Source organism: Stegostoma tigrinum, chromosome 38 (assembly GCF_030684315.1).
Source record: "Stegostoma tigrinum isolate sSteTig4 chromosome 38, sSteTig4.hap1, whole genome shotgun sequence".
Classification (NCBI taxonomy): domain Eukaryota; kingdom Metazoa; phylum Chordata; class Chondrichthyes; order Orectolobiformes; family Stegostomatidae; genus Stegostoma; species Stegostoma tigrinum.
Window position 1 is genome coordinate 14,051,559 of NC_081391.1, and position 20,778 is coordinate 14,072,336.

Genomic DNA, 20,778 nt, shown 5'->3' on the forward strand with positions numbered 1-20,778 from the left:
GGCTGCTGCTCGAGTATAAAAATTGTCCCAAGAGAGCGATGTTTATGGTGTAGTTGATCATCTTTCTAAGTTTGTTATTTGATTTTGGAGGAAAAGGAAATCTATTTTCTTCATAAAATGGCCTCCCAGATCAGTCAGAACTATCACCAGGATTGTGAAGCTGCTGTCAACAAGCAGGTTAATGTGGAGCTCACTGCCTCCTATCTCTATCAGTCTTTGGTGAGTTTTGTCTTGATGGAGTTGAAATTAAATCTATTCTGCAAAAATGAGCTGATCCTCTTGTTTCTAATTAACTTCATAGTCTTGTAGATTTGAGGAGTTTAAGTTTGCACCTTGAAAAATCATTTTGGGATAAATGTAATGCCCTTTGGTGACAATGGATTTTGATATTGATGTGCAGTATCTAATTCACCAGCTGGGATTGAGTGATAGATGGAGGGCAAATTGTTCTGTCAATTATTTTACAATTTACTGCCAGGTCTCTGCCTGGTGGTAACTGTCGTTTTCCTCCCCAGAATTGACCAAACTTTACTAAAATTAGATGTAATGGTGTTGGGAGTTGTAGGCACCCCTTGGCTAGTCATCCTGTAACATTTTAATTTACCTTGATCACACTTAATTTGTGCTCTGATCCTAAATACACATGCCAGTTTCCATTCTGTGATGGAGAATGATGGCAGTGACTGGCTTCTCTGAGCATATGCACTTGTAACTTGCATTGAGGAGGCCTCAGATGTGGACTAGTTGGCTTTCTGCATTCTCAGTTCATGAATGGACTGTTAGTGGTCAGGAAGTCACTTGTTGTCCATTCCTCCAATAGATCAATACCCTCCTGTGAGTGCATGCACAGGGTGTCTGGAATAACCTGAGGTCTTCACTTCACCAAAAAAGGTGAAGAATTGGAGTTTCAAATTCCCACGGTATGGGAAATAGTGCCTTTCTCCAGGGAGCACTGTGCCTATGGCCTCTCAAAATGGCAGGCTATAATGGTTTGTAAATGTTGAAGCAGCTTTTGAAGGCTGCTAGATACCTGGTAGATAGTGGACACTGGGAGTGCATTCACTCACTCCCTTCAATGAGGTGGGCTGCTCTGTCCTGCATAGTGTCTACTTTGTGCATGTTGCAGCTCCACTTCTTGGGAAAAAGGGAGAATATTCATCCCTCCATGGGGCTTATGTCTGAGAAGCATTCTCTTCCCACTCTGAGGATGAAATCCCTGTACCCTTCCCTTTAGCAGGTGGGAACAGCTATCACCAATAAGCCTGTTGGGTCTTAACTGTTAGTGGTGTCCCATATCAATTGGGCAGCATGTGCCCAAACAACCTACTATTGTATATCTGTGAGATGCAGCTACCCGAGAAAAGCCAGAGAAATTTACATGACTGTTTTTTGACAAAAGAAACTTCTCAGCCTGATCAGTTGGAACTAGATAACCTGCTCTAACAAGGTGTAGAGCTGGATGAACACAGCAGGCCAAGCACCATCAGGGGGAGCAGGAAGGCTGATGTTTTGGGCCTGGACCCTTGAGAAATGGGGAGGGGAAGGGGTCCCTGAAATAGGAAGGGGTGGGGAGGTGAATGGATGAGGGATAAAGAAACAGGTGGTGAGGAGACTCCAGTCTGAGGTAAGGATGGAGCCAATCAAGTCAAGTGAGTTGAGTAGGCCTGTCCGTGGGGATGGGATTTGAGGTGGCGGGGGTCGGCGGGAGGTGGGGTGGTGTGGGGAAGTAGGTGGGAGGAAGGACGGACCAGTCGGGGAGGTGGGAACTAGCTGAGCTGTGATTGGGGGAAGGGAGATCTTTCAGCTTAAGTCCTCACTGATACCATTGGGCTGCAGGGTTCCCAAGCAGAATACAAGGTGCTGTTCCTGCAACCTTTGGGTGGCATTGGAGGCCCAGAATGAACATCAACTGTCCCCTCCTGCCCCTCTGAAGGGGAAGTAGTTTGTGACTGGGAGGTGCAGCTGCTGGTCACGAGCCCAGCATAGGCACTCCACAAAGTGGTGTCAAGCCTCTGCTCGGATTTCCTGATGTAGAGGAGGCCACATTAGGAGCAGTGGATACAGCATACCTAACTGCAGGTGTGTAGGTCCACTTCATCTTGATGTGGAAGGTCTTGGGGCCTGGGATGAGGGGAGGTGTAGCACAATCTGTGTGGCAGGAAAAAAGCCCTGGCTAGTGGAATGTACAAGGGAATCAGTGGTCTCTCCAGAAGGCAGCTAAGGTTGGAGAGGTAAAACATGTCTTTGTCAGATTGTAGATTGTATAAGTGCCAGAGGATGATGCACTGGGTCCTGGCATTGAGGTGGTACTGAAGGATGAGAGGATTCTGTTTTGGTTGTGTGAGGGATAAGATGCAAGACCGGTTGTGTTTTTCTTCCACTAAAGGGAAGTTACGCTCCCTCGGAAAACGAGGACATCTGGGATGCCCAGGAGTAGAATGCCTCCCCTCGGGGCTGGAGGTGAAGGAATTGGATTAGGGGATGGCGTTTTCCTTCCACAGGAAGGTGGGTAAGGTGTATTCTAGGTAGCTGTAGGAGTCAGTAGGTTTGAAATATATCAAAGATTGATAGACAAACTTAAGGTTGAGGTAGAAGGCTCTAATGAATTAGAGGAACCGTTCAAGCTCCTTTGTGGGATGTAATGGAGGAAGATGTGGAGTTTATGGCCCATCTCCCTGTAGAAGGATTGTTCCACAAATCCTAACAGAAGCAGGCACAGCCTGGGCCCATGCAGGTGCCTATGGCCACCCCCTTCCTCTGTAGGAGGTGGGAGGAATTGAAGGAGAAGTTAGGGGTGAGGATGAGTTGGCTAGTGGACAAGGTTGTTGGTGAATGGGGACCAGTCAGACCTGCAGGATGAGAGAAGCAGAGGGCCTTCGGCTATCTCCATGGGGAATGGATGAGGTTGGAGGCTGTGGGTGGGAGGTCATCTCCAGTGAAGTTGTAAATGGACTAGGAGATGGTTTGGTGGTCAGGGGTGGAGTCATGATGAAGGGCGGGGTGGTAGGAGGTATCGGCTGCTCTTCCACACAAGTATATGTGGCACTCCAGCTCCTGGCATTTCCTTAAACCCTGTTCAGTCACGAACTTCATCCAATTCTGATGGTGCTTAGAGTGGAAATGCTCTTCTCTCTACAGACAAGAACAGGCATGGTCAATTCACAGGTTTTGGTCAAGGAATTTCAAGTTTGCCTGGTTACCAGGAGGAGGCGAGGGTTGTTTTTGATGATCCTTGAACTGGAGCTACTGGCTAATTGGACAATGGTTCTCATCCACCTTGATGTATTTAAAAAAACATGTCATGTTTATTGACTTCTCAATTTGATTGAAGGCTAAACCAGTCATGTCTGGCACCAATTGCATAATGTTTAATGGTTGTAACTTGTTTTCTCCCAGATGTCCTACTTTGACCGGGATGATGTTGCCCTCCCCCATGTCTCCCAGTTCTTCCAAGATCAGTCCCAGGAGAAGCAGGAACATGCAGAGAAGCTGCTGAAATTCCAGAATCGGCGTGGAGGCAGAGTCCTCCTCCAGGATGTGAAGGCTGGTGTTGGGTTTTTGGGGTGGGGGGAGTTGGGTGGTAGAGAGTGGCTGCTCCTCAGGGATGGCACAGTGACTCAGTGTTTACCATGCATGCCTCAGTGCCAGGGATCCAAGTTTGGTTCTTGGTTCTAGGCTCCAGTGAACGACTGGAGTTTACTTGTTCTTGCCATGTCCACATTGGCTTCACGGTTCAATGACGTGTGGGTTAGAAGGATTGCCATTTAAAATGCAGGGTTACAGGAATAAGGTGGGATTGTTCACAGAAGGGACTTGTAGCGACGAACGCAGTGGCCGTACCTGCTGATCGGGGATGAATAAAACGATGTAGTGACCTTTGTTATTGTCACCATGTGTCAAATAGCCTGTTCCCATGCTGCAGAGATTCTGAAGCTTACCTGTCCTTCTCTCCATCCCCAGAAGCCAGAGAGGGCTGAGTGGGGTAACAGCCTGCAGGCAATGCAGGTTGCCCTGGATCTGGAGAAGAATGTGAACCAGAGTTTGCTGGATCTCCACCAACTCGCCACAGCCCAGACTGACCCTCATGTGAGCTTTCCCACCTCCTCGTTCTGATCACTGCTAGGCCCTCAGGGCAACACCTCATTGGTCTTTTGTAGATTAAAATTCACTGGGATACTTTGATCACAATATCATATCTGAACAGTATGTTCATTTAATCAACATTAAAACAGCTCAGCAATGAGCTGAAATGGGAATTTGGATTCAGTACCACGAGTGATGTTGGCCACTGAATTCACTTTCAGGTCCACTTGCAGTAGAATGATCATTGTCTGTCACAGTTCAGCTCGGCTCCACTTCACAAACAACAAGGTGCATCTGGAATGCTACTGTCCTCCCTGGCGCAACATCTAGATGTCAGTGGCTTTTCCAGCTGTCGAGAGCCAGTTATGGTGGGGTCTGTTTCGCAGTGGGAATTCTGAAAATTTCCTGGATCATGCAAATGTACCAAGTTGCCATAATTCCTCTGTTGCAGCTGTGTGACTTCTTGGAGACCCACTATTTGGATGAGGAGGTGGAGATCATCAAGCAACTTGGGGACTACATCACCAACCTGAAGCGCCTGGGAGCCCCTGAGAATGGGATGGGAGAGTACCTGTTTGACAGGCTCTCCCTGGAGGACAGCAGTTAGTGTGGCCTGGAGTACTGTCTGCTTGGTCTGAATGCATTCCCCACTTCACCCTGGGCAATCTGTCTCCTTCCAGGGAGAAGGGACTTGTAGCAAAGAATGTAATGGCTGTACCAGCTGAATGCAAATGAGTAAAATGATGTGTTTATCTTGGTTCTTGTCCATCATTCAGACAGCTGGACGCTGCAGGTTCTCACCAATAGGCCTATGGGAAGAGATATCAGGCTCTGCTTTCTGCCCAGGTGCAGGAAACAGCTCAGCTGGGACTGAGATGAGTTCAACCTGACTCGTATCCTCCCAATGGGCCCTGACATGACCAGCATATTCTGTTTTACATTTGCTGCCTTTATCTCATGTGGACACAGCCTAAAGTTACTGGGAGCCGGTGAAGGTTCAAACCAAGGCCAGTACTGGTGGGCTGAGACCTACCCTGCCTTGTTACAGCCTACTGTAGTTGACAGCACTGAACAGTTCATTCCTCTGGTTGTGGGAGTTAAATATGCTGCTACCCTGAAGGGATCTTGGTGTAATTACCCTTAGCCTCGAGTCAATTCTCCTAGGAGCATTCTGAAGCTGGCCTAATGTGGCTTTTGTCAGTTTACTTTCTCTGACCTGTTCCAACACCTTCATTGCTTTTCTCACCCCTCCCACCACCCCACTCCTAGCAATAAACTTCCACCCTGCCAGTCTACAGCTGGGAAAATTCAGCCCCAACATTGACAGCACCCATATTCCATGGAGTTAGCTCAGGAAATTATCTTGAACTGTTACATGCTCATGTATGAGCTCAATACCACTTCGAGCACCATCACTGTGTCTTTTGGAGTAACACAGCAACACTCGTGGTTCAATGCTGCCATTTGATTGGCTCTTGCTGCTAAAGCCAGCATTGAGCACACTAAGCTGCTCCCTTGGTTCCTCTGTGCTTCACACACGCTGAGGGTTACTCCTGATGAAGGTAGATTTCACCCAATCACATTGAAGCATCAGTGCGACTTGGAGAGGAGACCGTGAGATGCTGACTTTCCTGTACGACTGCTTCTTCTATCTTTTTGAGGTGTCAGAGAGATGATGGGTTGAGGAGGGGGTGATCAGAGCCAGCCTGGGGATTGTTCCAGGGAGTTGTGTAGCGAGTGCACACTGCAGCTTTCACTGAAGGTGTGGGTCGTTCAGGCACTGAATGTATTTGTTCCACTACATAAAGTGTTTTATTTCAAATAATCTTGAGTCTTGGCTGTAGAATCTGTGAATCCGTGCAGTGCAGGAAGAGATTGTTCAGCCCATTTAGTCTGCACTGATCCTCTGTCCTCTGAACAGCATCTTGTTCAGACACACCCTGTCTTCTTGCCCCCATCTTTCTATCCCACAGCCATTGCAAAGTAAACTGCATGTCTCTGGACTGTGGGAGGAAAGGAACCCACACAGACACGGGGACGATGTACAGCCTCGTCAGAGTCGCCCATGACTGGAATTACATGTGGGTCCCGGGCACTATGCAGCAGCAGTGCTCATCAGTAAGATACCATGCCCCCTAAAGTAACAAAAACAGGAGAAGGTGGTGAGGAAAGTAAAGCAAGCTTTTCCTTTATAAGATGAGTTCCCAGATCAGTCAGAACTATCACCAGGATTGTGAAGCTGCTGTCAAAAGGCAGATTAATGTGGAGCTCACTGCCTCCGATCTCAATCACTCTTTGGTGAGTGCTGTCCCTGTGGGGTTAAAACTTGATCTATGTAGTTGAAGTAAATGTTTTCTCTTGAATTTAATTAACTGGACCCTCTCTCTTTGTAGATTGAGTTTTGTAGTCCTTTCCTAAATATTAATTCAGGATAAGGGCAATGTTACTATACCAATGGGGTTTGATAATGATGTACTCTGAAGCTGGGTCCCAGTTGGCCTTCAGAGATATGTGGAGGATGAAGTGTCCCTGGAGAAATTTGCCAGTTTGGTGTTTGAATTGGCAGTAGATGTCATTCCCTCTAAGATTACCAAATGTTGGTAGGGTTACTTCAGAAAGGTATTATATTGATCATACTGTGGGACTAGAATCACCCACTGGCTAGTTACCCTCTTTCTGACAGGTTTAAGTATCTGATTTTATATTTGCTTGCTTTTGTGGTGATACTTAAATATCAATTCTGATATTGACAATGATAATTCCCTATTGCAGTCTGCTGTGGCTAATCTGAGCAAACCTACTTGAGGTTAGGCTGTGAGTGACTGGTATCTGACTTTTTAAAGTAGATCTCAGCTGAGACCTGCTTGGCATTTTGCACTCCCATCATGAGATGGGTGTGGCCTATCCCTGAACCTGTAGAAAGTTGATCTGCTTTAGTGTGTGGCGTGTTGAAGCTTCTGCAAACCATGTTTGCCTCCTGCCCCCTCACCCACACCCTGCATCCCCTCTAGCTGCTGGAGTCTGAGATTCATGGTCCAGTCTCTATGCCATCCTGATAGGGAACAAACTGTCCCCTTTAGCCAGGTGGCAGTGAACCTGTAACTTTCCAATGGGTAGAATGTTTCAGACAGTAGGAACAGCAGATGCTGGAGAATCTGAGATAACAAGGTGTAGAGCTGAATGAACACAGCAGGCCAAGCAGCATCAGAGGAGCAGGAAGGCTGATGTCTTGGGGCATGACCCTTCTGAAGGTGGGCCTAGGCCCAAAACAGCAGCCTTCCTGCTCCTCTGCTTGGCCTGATGTGTTCATCCAGCTCTACATCATCGTATCTCAAGGGGTAGAATGTGTTTGGAAGTTGTGTTGAAGTAACCTTGGTGAGTGCTGCAGGGGACCTGGTAGATAATGGACCCTGAAAGGAGGTGGTGAATGCAGTCCCCATCAAGTGGGCTGCTCTGTCCTGGATGGTGTCTGCATCTTGAATGTTGCAGCTCCACTTCCACAGACACATGGAGAATCTTCTTCACTCTCAGCTTTTGTCTGTTAGAAAGAAGATGTCTCATGACAGATGGATGAAGCCCGTATAAACTCCATTTGGGAGGTGGGTACAGCTTTCATTGGTGAGCCAGTTGACGGGTTTTAATTACTGACCAGGGTCCCATTTCCCTTGGGGAACACGTGTGCCAATTATAAAATCCTTCCTATTCTCTCCTGCCACAGCTTGTCCCTACCCCGTTAAACAGACAAGAAATTTTGTTTGACTGCTTCTACATGAAGACAATAACTTCCCACCAGGCTTCCTCGACAACAAAACTCTTAGCTCCTGTTTCAAATATCAGAAGAATAGCCCTTCATAAACCTCAAGGCATTGGATTGTGAATATCTCGGTTCGGAAGTGAGTCACATATGGGTGGACAAACAACAGAACGGTGCCAGCTGGGATAAGCCAAACTTTGTTGTCCAGCTTTGTGTTAACTAGTGACGTTAGATCAGCCATTATCTGTAGATACAGGTCACATTGGTTCTTTCTCTCCAATATTTGACCTTCCCTCAGTTTGATTCAATTTGTTTTGTTCATGTGACCCTTGTTCTCCCCCTTCTGGATGTGAGTGCACTAATTTTAGTGTGCTATAAACTATAACTGCAACAATCCAGAGGCAGTTACTGGGTAGGTTTTCCTTTGCACTATCTTGTTGTCGCTTTCTCTCATTCGCCTCTATTATATCTTGTAGTCATAAAATATACCGTACATTCAATCTCCCTGGTTTTGAGGCCACAGAAACCTTGCTTCCTCCTGGTTATATTGTTACAGCAGTGTCTAACATGTATTTCCATGCCAGCCCCAAAGGAGCAATAGTGTTACAGCTCCCCTACTCAAGTATAGCCTGCACTCCAGCTCCTGGTGCTTGTTTCAGCTGTTTGTTTGGCACTAATATTGTCCAATTCGAATGAAGGTTAGTGAGTGCAAACATGGCTGGATACAAGAAGAGCTATAATGCTGTGCCAGGCAGCCTGAGCAATTTACTGTTTGTTTTAAGCCAAACTTTTGCCAGTTTCCAACAGGAAATTGGGATTGTTCTGTTTGATCCCAGTTGAAGGATCTGCTGGACAGCTGGACATCATTGGGTTCTCAAACATGTTCACATACCAGGCAGTTAGTTTGCTGCAGAAGGCTGAACTAGAATTTGGAGTCAGTGCTGTGTTTAATGGGCTTTAACATGTTATCTCCCTTCCAGATGTCCTACTTTGACCGGGATGATGTGGCCCTCCCCCACTTCTCCAGGTTCTTCAAAGATCAGTCCCGGGAGAAGCAGGAACATGCAGAGAAGCTGCTGAAATTCCAGAATCAGCGTGGAGGCCGAGTCCTCCTCCAGGATGTGAAGGTTGGAGTTGGGTGGGAGGGTTGCAGCTGTGGAGGAGAGAATGGCAGCTCTTGTGGTGCTGCGTCCTGTTGGGATGTGAAAATCCTCTTTTGGCATGGCTTCCCTGTTTGATTTCTTTTGAAGGCAGTTTCTAAACAAGCCCTATTGTCCACCATGTCTATGCTGCCCACAAACATCAAACTAGATTAACACAATTTCCTGCACTTAGTCCACAGCCGACTATCTTCTGGCATGAAGAAGTTGTTGAGATTAGCCTTCAATGTTGCTGGAGTAACTGCCTCCACTGACCCCACAGGTAATGCATCCCATACCTCTCCCACCCTCGACTGGGTGGGTGGGTCCTCCAATCTCCTCAAACCTGTGCCATCTGGTCTTCATGTCTGCCATGGGGACTGTGTATTGTCCATCCTCCCTGATCTTCCACACTTCCATCAGATCACCATCCCAGGCTATCCAACCTCCCTCTCATCATTGTATTTTTGTTGTCTTTTTTTGCTTCCATCTTGGGCCAACATCCTGATGACCCTCACCTGTACCCCCTGCAGTGCCACCTTGTCCCTCTGATGGTGGTTCTGGTCACCACACTACATTCCATCTTTGGTCTGGCCAATGCTGCCATGTTTGTGGCAAGACTCATCCTTTCTACTGAGCCCCAAATCATGGAGACCAGCATCATGTCAGCCCCTTGCCCACTCTGTCTACCTTTGCTGAACCTTGAGGGATGGACTTGGGCATTTGTTGCTTGTCCCTTTTACTGTAAGCACATTGCTCCCTTCAATGAATTAAATAGTAGTGATGTCTGATCATCCTGCTCAGACATGGATGAAGCCACCAGCACAGGTGAGACATAGATGCCTGGCCTGCAAGGTGCAGATTGGTACTCTACCTCAAGAGCCCTTGAGACTAAGGTGTCAATGTCCTCATCTAAATGCCAAATGGGCACTGGTGCAAACAGTTGAACTTTGTGTGAAATAAATCCCTAGCCCACAATGACTTCATGCTTCAGATCAAGGATAAATGGAGCAAAGTGAAGTCACTTCACAAGTAATGAATGTGGGTTTTAGGGGTGGCACAGTTGCTCAGTGCCAGGGACACAGGTTTAGCTCTGGCCTCTGATGACTGGTGATTACATGTTCAGGTTTCTTCCTACAGTCCAAATATGGGCAGGCTGGGTGAAGTAGCCATGGGGGAATTGCAGTGCAAATGGCTCAGGTAAATCTGAGATCTTCTTCAGAAGGTTGATTGCAGACTCAATGGGCTGAATGGCCTGCTCCCATGCTGCGGCGAGTCTCTGATTCTGAAGCTTAACTGTTCCTGTTTCCATCCTCAGAAGCCTGAGAGGGATGAGTTGGGTAACAGTCTGCAGGCAATGCAGGTTGCCCTGGATGTGGAGAAGAATGTGAACCAGAGTTTGCTGGATCTACACCAACTCGCCACAGCCCAGACTGACCCTCATGCAAGCTTCACCTCTTCATTCTCATCACTGCCAGGCCTCCTCAACTTCATTGGTTGGTCTTTGTGGAGTGGAAATTCACAGACGTAACTTTGTCCAGATGCTACATTGTACCTTTGTCATCATAATTATGATGACAATGTTAAACTGCTCAACACCGAACTGAAATAGGAATTTGGATTACAGTCTGGTGGGAATGCTGATGTGACTTTTTTGACTGCTGAATTGGGGATTGTTGCACTATACAATACAACTTGGAGCTCTTTAAGAAGGTGAGATGAAGCAGCTGAAATGTGCTCACTGGCACAAATTCTCCACCTGTTAGCTAGATTTTCAGGGCTGTCTAGAGCTCGTTATGGCTCAGTCTTTTTCAGTAGGAATTGTGAAGTTGTCTTGGATAGTATAAATGTACCAAGTGTCATATTCCTCTGTTGCAGCTGTGTGACTTCCTGGAGACTCACTATTTGGATGAGGAGGTGGAGATCATCAAGCAACTCGGGGACTACATCACCAACCTGAAGCGCCTGGGAGCCCCTGAGAATGGGATGGGAGAGTACCTGTTTGACAGGCTCTCCCTGGAGGACAGCAGTTAGTGTGGCCTGGAGTACTGTCTGCTTGTTCTGAATGCATTCCCCACTTCACCCTGGGCAACCCGTCTCCTTCCAGGGAGAAGAGGCTTGTAGCAAAGAATAATGGCTGTACCAGCTGAATGCAAATGAATAAAATCATTTATGATCTTGCTTATTGTCCATCATTCAGAGCACTGGATATTTTGGGAAATGTCTTATTGAGCTTGAAGGCAGTTCTCTTTCTGTAATTTGGCTGACCCAATTACTAATTGGACATGAAAACAACCTTTCAATGGATGTATTTACTCACTCTCGATCATTGCACAGTAACTAGACGGACTTCCTTTTTCTCATGACACAGGAGACTCGAGACTTTCCCCTCTAAGTAGGATGAGGTTGGTGTTTCCCCAATTGTGGGGTGGAAAATCTTCCAGAGGTCAATTAGTACACTTCTGGATACTCTAGGTTCAATTGTCGATCAGAACTTGTCTTCCTTTTTGAGACAGGAAGTTCCCGTACCTGCTCGAAGGGATAAACCAGACGCCCATTCCATAGGATGTGGGATATCTACGTTCAATGCCAGGTTTCCCTTCCTACAGGCTCCCCTCAGTCACCACGAGCAATGAGATTTGTCACTCGGACGATAATCTAATGGGAAGACAAGTCTGTGATTTGGAGGCTGGATCAGTTGACAAAATGCTGGCGGAAGTAGATATATCAAGTTCTGCTCTAAATCCAGTTGCAGGAACCAGCTAAGTTAGGAAAGACACAGGCTTGACTCATCTGGTGTAACCTCCCCAGTGAGGCCCTACCATGACCAGTATTTTCTATTCTCAGCGTTGTTGTTTTTGGTCTCCTGTGGATGTAGCCTAGGGATCTTGGAGCCGGTTATGGATCAAAGCAGGACCAGCACTGGAGGCCTGTGACCTTCTCTTTCTCCCCATCTCTTGTTCCAGCCAACTGCAGTTGCACCCCCTACCCGGTTAAATCCCTCTTGACATTTCTGAGGGAGGGTGGCTGGACTCACTGTAGGTTGGCTTTTTCATTCCTCCATCTGAGTAACATCGACCGCTCCATCTTTGCTCAAGAAGGAGTCAGTTCACACTGGGGCTGAGCTTTTCCCAAGAGCAATCCAAAATTGTCTTTCATGTGCCATCCTCCCCTTCTTCCTCCTCCTTTCTCCACCACACCCCACTTCTCTCCCAGCATTCACTCCAACAAGCTACCCAGCCCAGATCTGGGAAAACTCAGCCCAAACGTTCACAGAAGCCATTTACCAAGAGGTCAGCTGGAATTCCCCTGATCTGTATGGGATTACAATGTCTGCTCTCGATGCTAACAACAGGAAGTTGTAGTTTTTGCTGTAGAATCCCTCAATGCGGGCAGATGCCATTCAGCTGATTAAATTTGTAATGACCTACTGAGCAACCTCCTGCTCAGGGACACCCTGTTCCCTTAATCCCACATTTCCCATGGCTAATCTAACAAATCCGAATGCCCCTTGTCACTGTCAGCAATTATCTTTGCCAATCGACCTAATCTGCAGCCCATTGGACGAGGGGAGGGAGTCGGAGCAGATGGTGGAAACCCATGCAGACACAGGGAGAATGTGCAAACTCCACTCATGTTGCCAAAGGCTCGAATTGAACCAGAGTCCCTGTGGCTGTGACGTAACAGTGTTAACCACTGAGCCCCCATCACGCCCAAAAGTACCAAACAAAAGGGGGAGGCTGTTGCACAGTCATCAAGTCGTACATCATGGAAATAGACTCTTCTGCCCACACAGTCCCTACAGACCAGGTTTCCAAAACTCTGTAGTGCCATTTGGCCCATCTTCCTCGAAGCCATTCCTTCCCCCATAAGTGTCCAAATGTCTTATCAAAGTGGTAATTATACGTCTATTTTATTCTCATTTTCAGCTTGATAAACTTATACAATTTGTTCTTGCACAGGAGGTCAAAGGTCATTCAGCAATTCCATCATCCACCAGTTGTCAATTCTGGTTTCTGGATCCAATTCCCATCCTGCACTGATTGGACGTGGCAACTGATCAATTGATTAACAAGAGTGATTGGCCATCACTGATGATGTCATTTCCTGCTCAAAAAATGAGGGTCTTCTCCTGGAGTATAAATAGAGCCCAATGGCATTGCTATTTTAGGTGTAGCTGGTTTTCTTTCTATATTTATAATTTGGTTTTGTTGGATAAGGAAAGCTGTTTCTATCACAAAATGGCCTCCCAGATCAGTCAGAACTATCACCAGGATTGTGAAGCTGCTGTCAACAAGCAGATTAATGTGGAGCTCACTGCCTCCTATCTCTATCAGTCTTTGGTGAGTGCTGTCCCTGTGGGGTTGGAGTTACTTCTGTTATGAAGTGAACTGTTTTTTTTTAAAACAAACTAGATTAATACTCTTGTATAATAAAATGTGAGGCTGGATGAACACAGCAGGCCAAGCAGCATCTCAGGAGCACACGTTTAGCTTTTGTGCTCCTGAGATGCTGCTTGGCCTGCTGTGTTCATCCAGCCTCACATTTTATTATCTTGGAATTCTCCAGCATCTGCAGTTCCCATTATCTTTAACACTCTTGTAGACTTGTTTGTTTTTTTTGTATCTCTCTTAGCTATTTCTTGATTCAGCGTAAATGTGGTGACAATGGGATATGATACTGATATGCAGCAACTGAGGCCCCAGTTGTCTCAATGATATATGGAGGGTGAAGCATCTTGTGATTTATCTTAAAATTCCTTTTTGGGCTGTGATTGCCTATAACTGGCTGTGGCTCTCCATAATTTTCTAAACTACTGTCAAGCTTTGATCCAGATAACCATTGGCTAACTACCTTTTTAAATCTGCCTTGATGTATCTGCTTTAGTTTTGTGCATGTAAATAAACAAACATACTGGTTTTGGTATTTACAATAAGGTGTTGTAGTAATTTGACAAATCAGATTTTTTTAAGCTGAACTGAAGTCCTTGAGGTAAGACAAGCTGCTCCCTGCTTAAGTAGGTCTCCGATATTATTTTGGCTTTCTGTGCTCTATATCATGAAGTGGGTTTGATCCATCACTTCACAACCTATAGAAAGTTGACTTGTTATAGGTGCCTGCCCCCCCCGACCCCCCCGCCCCCAAAAGGGGGCTGCTGGAACATGCTGAGGCTATTGACCCAGAGGTGAAGAAATAAATGTTCTTCCTTTACCATTTAACCAGATAAAGAAACAAACTGGCTCCTCCCACCATGTGGTGGTGCCCCTGTGCCCTTCCAAGGAGTAGAATGTGTTCAGAAGGTGTTGAGGTCCCCTTGGTGAGTGCTGCAGGGGACCTGGTAGATAATGGACCCTGAAAGGAGGTGGTGAATGCAGTCCCCACGAAGTGGGCTGCTCTGTCCTGGATGGTGTCTGCTTCTTGCACGTTGCAGCTCCACTTTTCTCCAGACACATGGAGAATATTCATCACTCTCTGGGCTTGTGCCTATTGGAAGGAAGTCCTATCTAGGGACATGAGGATAAAGTCCCTATAACTACCTTTTTGGGAGGTGGGAATAGCTTTAACTAGTGAACCAATTGTTGGGTTTTAGTCACTGACCACTGTCCCAACTCAATAGGGAATCTTGTGTGCTGATAATAAAATCCCCACTATTCTTCACCTTCTACAACTTAACTACCCAATTAAACCACTTTTTTAACTTTTAGTTTGTATTTGAGGATTAAACTAACTTCTCACCAGGATTCTACCAAAGAACAACTTCTTCTTTTGATGTCAATAGACTGTTCCTAATCAGCAGTAACTTGTTGGATTGTGAATCTCAGTTGAAAAGTGAGTGAAATGAGTGGGGAAAACAATAGTTTAGCCTCTTGGAATAAGCTAAATTGAGCTCTCCAGCTTTGAACAAGTCAATAATCTATAGGTCACACAGTCCTGCAGATACCATTAGGTCTCCTGAACATTTGATCTTGTTTCAGTTGTGAATTTTAATGCTTTGCTTTGCAAGCTTCTGGCAACCTGAGTGCATGGCATAAACAAATGTGATAAACTATTGCTGCAACAAGCCAAAGGCTGTCACTGGGCAGGCTCTCCTTTAGCACCAAGATTCTCCTAATCGCCCTCATTCTCCTGCATACTGCAAACAGCATCTCTTGTAGAGCTGCTTTATGTAAAAAAAAAATACAGTACATCTGATCCAATTGGTTGCAGAAGACCTGTACCTACCAGCTATATTAATGTCCAGCATCTGCATGTTACTCTAGCACCAGGGGAGACATGTAATGACTGGAAGTTGCCTGACCCTGTGCACATCCTGCATTCCAGCTCCTGGCACTTGTTTAAACCCTATTCAGTTACCACTTCCATCCATTTCTGGAGGCTAGATGGTAGAAATGTGCTTTCAGCTTTTCTCTCCAGGCTGTGCCAGACACCCCCCCCCCAAACAATTCAGCAGGGTTTACAAACCAAAACACTGAATTTGCATCTTACGTGGAAGAAGCTGGGGTTGTTTGGTTTCCTCCAATTAAAGGAGCTGCTGGCTAATTTTGCAACACCATTAGTGAACATTGTAAGGTGTCAACAATTTTCAGCTGATTGAATCATTAGTTTGCTTTAGACTAAACCAGTCCTCCAGTTCTGAGCATGAGAAATGGGGTCAATGATGTGTTTAATGGGCTTTAACATGTTATCTCCCTTCTAGATGTCCTACTTTGACCGGGATGATGTTGCCCTCACCCATGTCTCCCGGTTCTTCAAAGATCAGTCCCAGGAGAAGCAGGAACATGCAGAGAAGCTGCTGAAATTCCAGAATCAGCGTGGAGGCAGAGTCCTCCTCCAGGATGTGAAGGTTGGAGTTTGGGAGGGGGGCATGGTGTGGTGTGCAGGAATGGTAGCTCATGGTGTTTTCTGTTAGTAGTGACAAGATTTTCATGTGGTAAAGGATGTGAAGGTTGGAGTTGGAGAAGGCAGGCAGTGGGGAGGAGATGTGAGAAATGGCTGCTTATGGTGTGGTTTCATGTCCTGAAAGAAAGTGAAAACTGTTTTGTTTGGCTCCCCTCCTTTTGATGAAAAGGAAAGAAATCCTAGAAACACGCCTCTTGGCTCCCCTCCACCTGCTGCTTCTCCACCCCCCCCACCCCCGCCCCCCCCACACCACCCCACCCCCGCCCCCCCACACCACCCCACCCCATGCTGACCCGATAAACACCAAACCACATTAATCCCATTTACTGCACTTGGTCTACAGCCCCCATGGCATTGGTAGTTGTCTAGAAGCTGCTTAAATATTGCAGCAGGAGATGCCTCCCCCACTGCCCCACCCCCCCCATATTATTTTTCCACTACCCTCTGGGCAAAGGATTCCTCTAACCTGCTGACTCCTCACATCAGTGCCCTCTGGTCTTAATGTCTCTTTCTCCCCACCCCCTCATAGCAGACACTCCCCATCTACTATCAAGACTCCACACTAATCAAATGCCATCACATAAACATCTCAACTGACTTCACTCTGAGGATTGGAGTGAGAAATCTAATCTCTCCTTTTAATGGATTTTTCAGTCTTGGGGCAACATCCTGGTGACCCTTCCAGTGCCATTGTGGCTCTGGTCACCACACAGTATTCCACCTTTGCATGGCCAATGCTGCAAAGTTTGTGACAAGACTGGAGTCCCTGTACTGCGCCCCAAGAAATGGGGAAGGGCATTGTGGAAGCCAACTTCCCCACCTGTCTACACTTATGGATCCTTGAAATATCTCTAGTCTTGTTCTCTTGGTTCCTTTTATTGTCAACATATTGCTGTCCCTTCAATGAATTAAATAGTAGTGATGCTTTTGATCATTCAGGTCAGTCCGAGATGAAGCCATAAGCACAAGTGGGACTTCAACCTGGGCCTATGCTCCAAACCTAGGGACAGTACCACTGCTTAACGAGCCCTGGGATTAAGTTGTGAATATCTTCCTTGGGATGCCATCAGATGGGCACTGACAATTCTGTGCAAACATAACTCTTATCCCCACTATGACCTGGTTGTGAATTGACTTTCCTTTCGGAAGAAGCAAATAGGGCTAGGTGAAAGCAATTCCTTAAATAACTGATCTGTTCTTCCTAAGGACTTCAGGGATGGCGGTGGTTAGCACAACTGCATCAGTGCTTGGGGCACAAGCTTAATTCTGGAGTTGACATGTTCACCACATCTCTACATAGGCTTCCTCCCACAGTCCAAAGATGTGCAGGGTAGGATAGGGCATGAAAAATGCAGGATTACATGGCTGGGGCTAGGACCAGGTTGGATGCTCTTCAGATGGTCATGAGTGGGCAGAATGGCCTGATGCATGCTGCAGGGATGTTGTTTCTGAGGCTTACCTGTCCTTCTTTCCATCCTCAGAAGCCAGAGAGGGATGAGTGGGCAACAGTCTGCAGGCGCTGCAGGTTGCCCTGGATCTGGAGAAGAATGTGAACCAGAGTTTGCTGGATCTACACCAACTCTCCACGGCCCAGACTGACCCTCATGTAAGCTTCACCACTTCATTCTCATCACTGCGAGACCCTCAGGGCAACACTTCATTGGTTGGTCTGTGTGGATTGGAAATTCACAGGTGTGCACTGATCACTTTGGGTCCATGCTGCTGAGCAGTTGTTACATGGTGATCAGTAATGAAGTGAAATGGGAGTTTGGAAGGCAATCCATTGGGAGTGATGAAGTGATATTGGCCATTGAATTCCCATTCTCACTTGGGAGCATTACAGTGGAATGATCATTGTCCATCACCATCCAACTCAGCTCCACTTCACAAGCAGCAAGATGGAGCAGCTGAAATCCTATTGTCATCACCGACACAGATTTTCCAGGTGTTAGCTAAATTTTCAGGGCTGTCTGGAACTAGTATGGTAAAGCCTGTTTTTTTCAGTGGGAATTCTGAAATTGTCTTGGATAGTGTTAATGCACCCAGTTGTCATATTCCTCTGTTGCAGCTGTGTGACTTCCTGGAGACTCACTATTTGGATGAGGAGGTGGAGATCATCAAGCAACTCGGGGACTACATCACCAACCTGAAGCGCCTGGGAGCCCCTGAGAATGGGATGGGAGAGTACCTGTTTGACAGGCTCTCCCTGGAGGACAGCAGTTAGTGTGGCCTGGAGTACTGTCTGCTTGGTCTGAATGCATTCCCCACTTCACCCTGGACAACCTGTCTCCTTCCAAGGAGAAGGGACTTTTGTAGCAAAGAATGTAATGGCTGTACCAGCTAAATGGAAATGAATAAAATGATGTGTTGATCTTGCTTATTGTCCATCATTCAGAGCTCTGAATACTTTGGGTGATAGCTCTTGCTTGAAGCCAATTCGTTTTCTGTCATTTGATTGGTCCAATTTCTAATTGGATTAGGCAACCCTTCACAGAATAGCTCACTATCCCCACATTAGAATGTAACTCGATGGAGTGTTTTTTTTGGTTTGTCCTGTGGAAATTGAAGGTGTTTCTCCTCCAAATAGGATAAGGTTGGAATTTGTCAATTGTGGCATTGGCTTTCTTCTAGAGGACAATTAGTGCACTTCTGGAGATGGTGGGTTCAACTGTAGCTCAAAGCAATTGTCTTCCTCTGGTGACAGGAAGTTCCCACACCTTCTAAATAGACTTCTCTACCCAGCCTGATAGAATTTGGGATAGTGGTGTTCAATTGCACATTTCCCTTAATCTCTTCCCCGCCTCAGCCATCCTGCGTACTCAATTATTGCCTGAATGATGACAGCAACACAAAGTGAAGACAGCCCTTTATCTACTGACCCAGCTGCCTGATCACCAAGGTCTAAAGGAAGAGGCCCAGCAGGCTCTGATTTCAATCCAGCTGGCGGAAGCAGCAGAGGTGTGAAACAATCTCAACTGCCTGGTATATCTGAGATAATGGGAACTGCAGATGCTGGAGATTCCAAGATAATAAAATGTGAGGCTGGATGAACACAGCAGGCCAAGCAGCATCTCAGGAGCACAGGCTCTGATGAAGGGTCTAGGCCCGAAACGTCAGCTTTTGTGCTCCTGAGATGCTGCTTGGCCTGCTGTGTTCATCCAGCCTCACATTTTATTGCCTGGTATATCTCTTCTTTTTTTTTTTTTTCCCCCCCATTGGGCCCTACCCTGACCAATAAACACTATATTCTCAGTATTGTTACTTTTGGTTTCACCATCCCAAACTGTGGCTGGAGCTCTTTCTCTTCCGCTTCTCCCCACTTCGCTCACCCCGCCCTCCCCCCACCCGACCTTTTCTATCCACGTGCCCCACCAGCCTAAACATTCACCACAGCCCCTTTCCCTGGGAGTCAGCTCAAGACGTTCACCTGAACTGTACTGGATTATAATGTAGGGCCTCATTGCTGCTTACAGCAGGATAACAGGGACCTGGGAAGAACACAGCAATGCACTTGGTTAAATGCTGCTGTTTGATTGGCTCTTGTTGCTAATGCCAGCATTGAGCACACTAAGCTGCTCCCTTGGTTCCTCTGAGCTTTCCCCCATGGTGAACATTACTCCTGATGCAGGTTGATTGGGTGAAATCACATTGAAGGAGCAAAGTGGCTCGGAGAGGAGACATGGAGATGCTGACTTTCCTTTACGGCTGCTTCTTTTATCTTTCAAGGTGTCAGAGATCATGGGTTCGTGAGGGGGCGATCTGAGACATCCTGAGGATTGTTCCAGGGAGTTTTGTAGCGGGTGTACACTGCAGCCTTCATCGAGGTTGGCGGGGGGGTGCTGCAGAGTCAAAAGGCACTCAACATATTTGTTCCAACCTCATAAAGCAATTTATTTTTGGTGAAAATAAGTCTAGGCTACAGTAACCCTCAAGTGCAGGAAGGGACCATTAGGCCCATTAAATCTGCATAGACCTTCTGAACAGCATCCTCCTTAGACCCAACCCCTTTGCCTTAACTCCACATTCCCCATGGTTATTCGACCAAGCCTGCATGCCCCTGCTCACTATCGACAATCTGCAAATCGTCGGGCTGTGTGAGGAAACTCAAGCACCTGGAGGAAATCCACACAGTCCATCGCCCAGGGGTAGAATCGAACCTGGGTCCCTGGCACTGAGCCGCCAAAACATTCTAAAGTACCAAAGGAAAGGAATACACTGCGGCAAACTACGCCATGGGAATAGACTCTGCAGCGCAGCCCGAACTTGCAGACCAGGTTTTCATAAACTGTGTAGTGCCATTTGCCTACGTTTGGCCCATCTTTCTCTAAACCGTTCCTTTCCATGTAAATCTCCAAATGTCACTTAAATGTTGTAATTCTATCCACCTCTACCACTTCCTCTGGCAGCTCATTCCATACACGCAACACCCTCTGTGTGACAATGTTGTCACTCACGCCCCTTTTAAATCTTGCCCCTCTCCCCTCAAACCGGTGCCCTCTAGTTTTGGAACCCCCCTACCCTGTCCCAGCATGCTTTTTATATACAGTCAATCTTGAGTGTGCCAATGGCAAGGCTACATTTAGTGCTCAGCAACTGTTACACTCCAGGAGGTGGTGATGAGCTGCTTATTACAGTCCACCTGGTGTCGGAGAGACCGGAATGATGCTGCTGCTGCTGCTGTTGCTGAGGAGGGGCTCCTGGGATTTTCATTCACAAACAGGGATAGTGTTCCAAGTCAGGATGGTGACAGAGTTACATGGAGCTGCTTGAGTGTCGTTGGTGCTGCCTCCAGCAAGAACATTGTAAACTATTCCAGCACTACTCCCAACTTCAGCCTTATTGAGGGTGGGCAGGTTTTGGAAACTCAGGAGTTGAGTACTTCCTGACAGAATTCCCAGCATC

General features: G+C 46.8%; 3 protein-coding genes across 3 annotated transcripts; all 3 read left to right on the top strand.

Moving 5' to 3' along the window:
- Positions 1-117: 117 nt before the first annotated feature.
- Positions 118-4,690, top strand: LOC132206582 (ferritin, middle subunit-like). The gene is made up of 4 exons (XM_059640820.1): positions 118-219; positions 3,397-3,543; positions 3,961-4,086; positions 4,535-4,690. Exons 1-4 carry the CDS (start codon positions 118-120, stop codon positions 4,688-4,690), a joined length of 531 nt encoding a protein of 176 aa, XP_059496803.1.
- A 1,433-nt stretch (positions 4,691-6,123) lies between these two features.
- On the top strand, positions 6,124-10,393 carry LOC132206500 (ferritin, heavy subunit-like; the record flags this gene model as incomplete). Its single annotated transcript, XM_059640687.1, has 3 exons — positions 6,124-6,201; positions 8,818-8,964; positions 10,295-10,393. Coding segments are annotated over exons 1-3 (324 nt in total), but the record flags the coding sequence as incomplete, so codon positions are not given.
- A 2,824-nt stretch (positions 10,394-13,217) lies between these two features.
- Positions 13,218-18,840, top strand: LOC132206501 (ferritin, heavy subunit-like). Its single transcript, XM_059640688.1, has 5 exons — positions 13,218-13,319; positions 15,674-15,820; positions 17,375-17,482; positions 17,945-18,031; positions 18,721-18,840. The coding sequence occupies exons 1-5, from the start codon at positions 13,218-13,220 to the stop codon at positions 18,838-18,840; spliced, it is 564 nt and encodes a 187-aa protein (XP_059496671.1).
- The last annotated feature ends 1,938 nt before the right edge of the window (positions 18,841-20,778 follow it).